At 50.4% G+C, this 6,579-nt stretch overlaps 1 protein-coding gene across 1 annotated transcript in view; it reads right to left on the reverse strand.

Annotated features, from left to right (window-relative positions):
- The window catches only part of CFAP221 (cilia and flagella associated protein 221), an 83,392-nt gene that overhangs the window by 6,062 nt on the left and 70,751 nt on the right, over nucleotides 1-6,579 (reverse strand). The window contains exon 22 of the mRNA XM_007104196.3: nucleotides 1,481-1,573. Coding sequence (XP_007104258.1) covers nucleotides 1,481-1,573 — 93 coding nt within the window. The remainder of the gene's footprint in view (nucleotides 1-1,480; nucleotides 1,574-6,579) is intronic.

The raw sequence follows: 6,579 nt of genomic DNA on the forward strand, positions 1-6,579 counted from the left end.
CGAGCTTGGTTGTTGGATGGTTATAGCTGGGTCCCTGCACGTGCGGGCGCCGGCCCCACGAAGCAGCGAGAGAGAGGGTGCAGGAGCCCACTCTGTCCTGGTCCTGCCCTCGGGAGAAGATCTCACTCACGTCTGCTCCTGTCCCTTTGGCAGAGGCCGAGTGACATGGATGATGTAACTGCAGGGGAGGCTGCGACAATGAGCCTCCGGTTTCCACAAGTCTATTTCTTTAGAAGAGGGGACAGTTTTTTGAGAGAGGCCGTCTCTGCTACACTCAGAGAAATGCTCCCAAGATCAACGAAGCCTTCAAAGTTTAGAATTGGCAGCAGGGACCCTCTCCTGACAGCGATAGGTAAACAGAGGCGGGCAGAGCAGTTTTCTGTTGGGAAAACATTCGGATCCCCTGAGCTTCGCCGAGCAGCTGCCCCGGCCAGACTCGTGTGACGCTGGTGCCGTGCAGAGCGCCTGCCCGCTAGTGCTTTCCTCGCCCCCCAGGAGTGGAAGATAACAAGACCTTGCTGTGGGTGAGGGAGGCTTTTGCCTGGCGCCCGTTCAGTGCTCAGTAGATGTCGGTCACCCGGGTGACAGCCCCTGAGAAGCAGGTACTACTGTTCCCATTTCAGAGATGAGGGAACCGAGCCCCAGGGGTCCGCGCGTCAGTGCCGAATGGGGGAGGGGTCTGCCGAGCGTGTCCCCAGCTGCCCCCAGCGCTGAACCTCAAGTAACCGTGTGTCTCCCCCGCCCGCCCGGCTGCAGTGTCCTCAGGAAACGCCCTCGTGCTCTGGGGTTTGAGTGGCGGACGCTCAAGCTCCCTGTTCCCACCTGGGTTCCAAGCTTCAGGCGCTCAAGCATCACACCTGTGTGTGGGGAGGTCTCACGAAAACCGACACGCGCCTCGGATAGTCAGGACCTCACTCACTGATCATCTACAGGGGAAAGTGGTCAAGTGGGCACAGCCACAGGAGATTCAAGGATGCGTCCCCACTGGATGCTGGATGCTCGTCAGTAAAATCAAGTTTAAGCAGCTTAGTTTGGGGCTGATATTTCTTTTTATTTTTTTTCCTTTCTTTCGTTTGTTTTCGCTCTTTCTTTTAAAATTTCCTTTGCTTTTGTTTTTCTCTTTCTTAAATTTTTTATTTATCTGGGGGCGCTCTACTCCTTTATGTCCCTCCAAGCCCCACCCACCCTTCGAGTACTAACCCCAGTCCACGCACTCTGCAGCCTTGGAAGCCCACTCAGCTCCCCCTCCGCCCGCCCCTCCCCTGAGCGCCTGCAGCACGGAAAGATCGGCCAGTGCGAGACCTCAGACTGTTCTCCACCACGAATCCAGCATCCTATCTAGTTGGGGGTGTGGCTGGGTGTTAGCTGGGTCTCGGCTGGGGTGCCAGCTCGGGCACTGTGTGCTCCTTGGAGATCTCTCATAGCACCGGGACTATTTCTGGAAAGTAGACAACACGAGAGACCAAAAGTAAAAGAGTACCGTTCGATGGTCTCCATTCTGTCTTCTTCTGGTAAGGCGTCAAGAACGGCAGGGACGTCTATAGGAAGCATGGCTAAATTGAAGGAATCGCAGCTGTGGAAAAATCACACATTTGTAGTCTCGGGGTCTTTACACAATTTCCTAAAGCACTTTTCTTTCCACCACTGGTGTTTTACGCTACCGTTCTGCCCTCCTTCGTTCCTGCAAACCCACTCATGTCTCCCTAGAGGTAAAGGCGGGGCTGCGAGAGGTACCAGTCAAACCCAAGAGAATGGGGCCAAAGAAGCCACTTCCCGGTGTTACTGTAAATCAACTATACTTCAGTTTTTAAAAAGACATTTCCCAGAGTTTAGAAGCAGAACTGTCAAACTTGTGGTGTCTAAACATACACTGTTTCCTGGGGGTCGGGCTGGCGTGGGGCAGTTAGTTGGCTTTTTTTGTTCTTAATATTTTTTCCCACGTTTATACTCTTCCTTAGCTGTTTATTCAGTTTCAAACCTCCTCCCCACCCCCTTATATATTGTTTGGTATCATGATTTTACAGCTTCCTATACAAATTACTGGGTGTTGAGGACATTAAAAGAATTGAGATGGGGAGAAAAGACATTTTGTTATTTTTAAAGTCGGCGGCAGACTTCTGTTTCAAGTTGATGGAGCAAACACTCACCTTTTAAAAAAATTTCCCCTTTTTTTGGTCTGAACTCCTTCTTAACATGCCTCTCAAATGATATTAGAGGAATAAAAACTGAACCCACAACAGCAAAGAGAATAGGAAAAGAGTCACAAATGGATAAACTTTTTAAATAATTTTCTGGAATAAGTTTCTAGAAGCTGAGAGGAGTGTTGTCTCACAGAAGAGAGTAAAGAATGACCCACGGCAGGAAACTGACCTCCTCGCAGGCTCTAGAAAGGCTGCAGGCGGAGGTAAGGCAGGCGGCAGGAATGGAAAACCAGGAGGTTAATTGAAGCTTCCTTGGTGTGTGCAGATACGTCTTGGAGATAAGTTTCTTCTCCTTGCTTAATAAGCAAAAATGCTTGTTTATTCAAGTGGTTATAGGTGAAGCAATTCTGAAACTATTGTTGACGTTCTATAAAACTGAGGGAGTGAGTGTGTTAGGAGACCGGGGTTGTCACAGGGGAAAGAAGAGACAGACAGCTATGGAACGGGGAAAAGCAAGCAGCAACTCCATGAATGTGGACTAGCATTACAAGCACCGGTGTGGATTCATGATGTCTAAACTGGGTATAGGTGTGTATACGTGTGCTTACGTGCACATGGACATATGCACATGTGTGTAGATGTCACGTATTTTTGTATGAGTGTGTACATACGTGTGTATGTGTGTGCATATATATGTATGCATTTCCCCACGTACACACTCTGGCTTGTCTGCTGAGGAGGCCAAGAGAGGACCCCTGCCGCCCGCTCCACCCCCAGTAACGATCTGTGCACCAGGAACCCAGAATTTGGTCTCTAATACCATTCCTCACTGAAAAGGGACCTGGCCTCCACCACCCAGAGATTAGTCCTATTTACTGACTTGCTGGCAGAGAACGCAGGTTCTAAGGGACAATCCCACTGAGACCTCAGAGCACGTGCAGCCGAGAGGAGGGTGGGAGAAGGTGGACGCCTGGACTACTCTCCAGGGGCCAGGGTAGTCTGGAAGACAGAACGGCAACAACCAAGGGTTTTTCAGGAGACCAAACTGACCTAATTTTAAAATTCTGAGACCATGTCCTGCTTACTTTTCCATGTGTTAATATGTTCCTCTGGAACTGAAAGGGTGGTGGCAGTGGACGGAGGTTGGGTGTTTTGTTTTGCTTTGTTTTGTTTCATGCCTTTCTTGGAAAAGTAAAACGCCGACAACTCTAAGTCAGTTCCTAAGCTTCTTCTGGAAATTTCAGTTGTCTATAAAACCCCAAAGTCTGGGCACCACTGGATTAGATGACTTCTTTGTCGCTGCTTACTCAGATTGCATGGAAGTCACAGAGACTCAGTAAATTCTCTCTGAATTTATTAACGAGCAAAGAACCCAAGTGAGCTGTTTTGATCATTACGAATGCAAAAATGACTTGGAGTGAATAAACATTAACTAAGGATACTGCGTGGTTTACCAATAACTCTCAGGGGCAGAAATACAGGGGAAATAGCAGCTAAGAAATAGGTAATCTATTCAAGAAAAATGACTGCAAAGTCGAAGTATCATTAGCAGATGTGTAGGACGTTTAAAAAGGAATACTATTATAATTCTGTAACTCTTTTAGAAATAAAAACATCTTCTAGGGTCTTACGTCATAGAAATCCACGATAAAGAAAGACAGAATCCTCTCTCGATTTTATAATCTGCGGTGCAATTATGGTTTATTATGAAACAAATTGGCCAACAGAGCACTTGGGCACAGAAGCTGGAGGTAACAAGTCCTAGCTGGGGAGTTTTCTTGTTTAATTCACATTTAATTCACGTTTAATTCACGGTTAGTTGAAGCCCAAGGTGACTGCATTCTGAGTGCCTTTTGAAAGAACAGCCTCGGGAGATGTTTCCAAGAACATTGCTCTGGAAAAGAAAACAGGATTTTTTCCTCAATTCCTGAGAGCGGTCCTTGCTGGCAGCTGGCGGGCCCCGGCGTGTCCGCCGCCCGCCGCGGCTCAATGTGCGCGCTCCGTCTCTGGACGGCACCCACAGCCAGCTGCGTTTGCTCTACTGACGACTGCGGTCCATTCGGAAGTGCCCTCACCGCACAGCAGAACGAGGCCGTGTGTCCAGCTGGTGGCGGGTCATCGCCGCATGGTGGCAGCAGAGTTACCGTAAGGTTTAGTGGGTGGGGGAGGGCAGAAGCGGGAAGGGTTACTAAGGATGGTGCTAGAGGCACCACTTGAGTCCTTGCAACTCACGTGGTCCGTGAGGACCCCTTCACTGTCCCCGTTTCACAGACGAGGAAGTGATTGCTCAACGGGCCTCAGTAATAGGTAACTGGGGCCCAGGGACACAGAGTGGGTGACAGGGCTAGCGGGTTACGAGGCAGGTCTCCCAGACACCAAAGCATTCCTTCTCCCTACAAGGTCACTGTTCCACCCAGCCCTTATTCTGGAGTTTTCAGATTTTAGAAACATGCTAATGTTACCAAACACGATTTCGTGTGCCTGACGCACAGCAAGGCCAAGCAACCCGAAACGTCGGCGTCTGGAGCAGAGATAGGTTCGGGGCCAGCAAGGAGACAAGGTGGCTTGTGCCGCCAAACCCAGAACTGCCCAGGGGTTTCCAGGCAGGCGTTTCTAAAGGCAACATTTGGGGTGAGGGCTGCAGGGTGTGTGGCCGTCTTCTGTCTGGCTGGTGGGGAGAGGCAGACCCCTCCCCATGTCCTCTGCTGTAGGTCCTCTCTGAGGTGTACCCAGATAACAGTATCTGATGCACATCCCTCAGCGGTCTTACAGATGCCGAAACCCATCAAGCGGAAGAAGTTAACCACTTGATGACCATGAGCACGTAGCCCCCAGACCTGAGGACTGACGATGAGACACCACCCTGTAACCTCACCACCAACCAATCAGAGAACTGTGCACGAGCTGATCACACAGCCTGCGACGGCCCTCCCTCACCCGGCCTTTAAAAATGCTTCCAGGAAGCCATCGGGGAGTTGGGGCTTCCTGAGCTCTAACTGTCCCTGACTCTTTGCTTGGCACCTGCAACAAACGCTGCACTTGCCTCCACCACAAGCCAGTGTCAGTAGATTGGCTTTGCTGTGCACAGGCGAGTGGACCCAGGTTTGGTTCAGTAACATGAACTCACGGAGAAGGAACTAATGTTTTCGAGCCCCTACCATGGGCCAAATCTTGGTCTCGTGTTAATCTCCAGGCAGAGGAGCAGCTGAGAAGCACTGAGGAAATAACCCGAAGGGGACAGCAGGTGGACAAGCCTAGATTCTGCTTCGTTCAGGAAGAGCTTTCTGGCTGGCAGTGCAGGAAGAAGGGAGGGCTTCCAGGGTCACAAATTGGATTTCAACGCCCTCCTCAAATACCCGGGGAGGGGCAGGTGACGGGAAGCACATACGGGGTAGGTGTACATCGGGGTGAGCCTTCCGACCTCTGCTAAAACGAAAATGTCAAGGCTGAGCGGGGTCTTCACAGCAAGTCCGGCCAGCTTATGTTCTGCACGAGAGGACCGGGCCCAGAGAGCTGGCCGCGGAGCGTGGCCAGGGTCACATGGCTCCGGGAGGCCGCGGGGCGTTCTGGTGATGGGGAAGGGCCGGGACACGCTGGTGGGAGCTGAGGGCACAGTCCCTGCTGAGCCTGGTTGGTGGCGGCGCTCCGCCAGAGCTGAGCACTCCTGGGCCGTGGCAGGGCTCTGCCCCTTGGGGTGGGCCTCACCCTGGATCGGAGGATTTGAACAGAAGGTCACTGCTGATGATCATCCTGTTGGGACACTAGTCATGTCTTCTCACCAGCGACTCATTCCACTACGTTTTATAAGGACGATGGACCAAAGAAGCAAACTCCAGGGCTTAGGAGCAGGTCGCTGACCAGGCCGTGTCTTAAAGAAAAGGCATCAGTCTACTTGTTTGAGATCTTAGGGCTCTGAAGAGGTGTAAATGAGCAAATTAGCAAAAATGTGCTTACTCTAAATTTCCTCCTTCTTTGGTCTAACAATATGCTCATCTACCTGCTCTGTCTCTGTGTGATGACAGCCGTGGGGCCGCCGGTGAACGGCCAGGCTGGGGCACGGAGAGAGGTGGATCCTTTGGGAGTGGATGTGGAAGGCGTGCACGGCTAACCTTGGCAACTCTAAAATGTTATAAATGGACCATGACTATTTCGGCTGAATTATATGGATTTGTTGTCTGCTTTTATTGAAGTATGGCCAACTAGCCACCTGTGACGTTGACTTTTTAAAAGTATATCTCAAGAGCTACCATATGATCCAGCAATCCCACTCTTGGGCGTGTATCTGAATAAAACTCGTATTCGAAAAGATACATGCACCCCTACGTTCATAGCAACACTATTTACAATGGCCAGGACATGGACGCAACCTAAGTGTCCATCAACAGAGGAATGGATAAAGATGTGGTATATATATATATATATATATATATATACAATG

This window comes from Physeter macrocephalus, chromosome 2 (genome assembly GCF_002837175.3).
Source record: "Physeter macrocephalus isolate SW-GA chromosome 2, ASM283717v5, whole genome shotgun sequence".
In the NCBI taxonomy this organism is placed as follows: Eukaryota; Metazoa; Chordata; class Mammalia; order Artiodactyla; family Physeteridae; genus Physeter; species Physeter macrocephalus.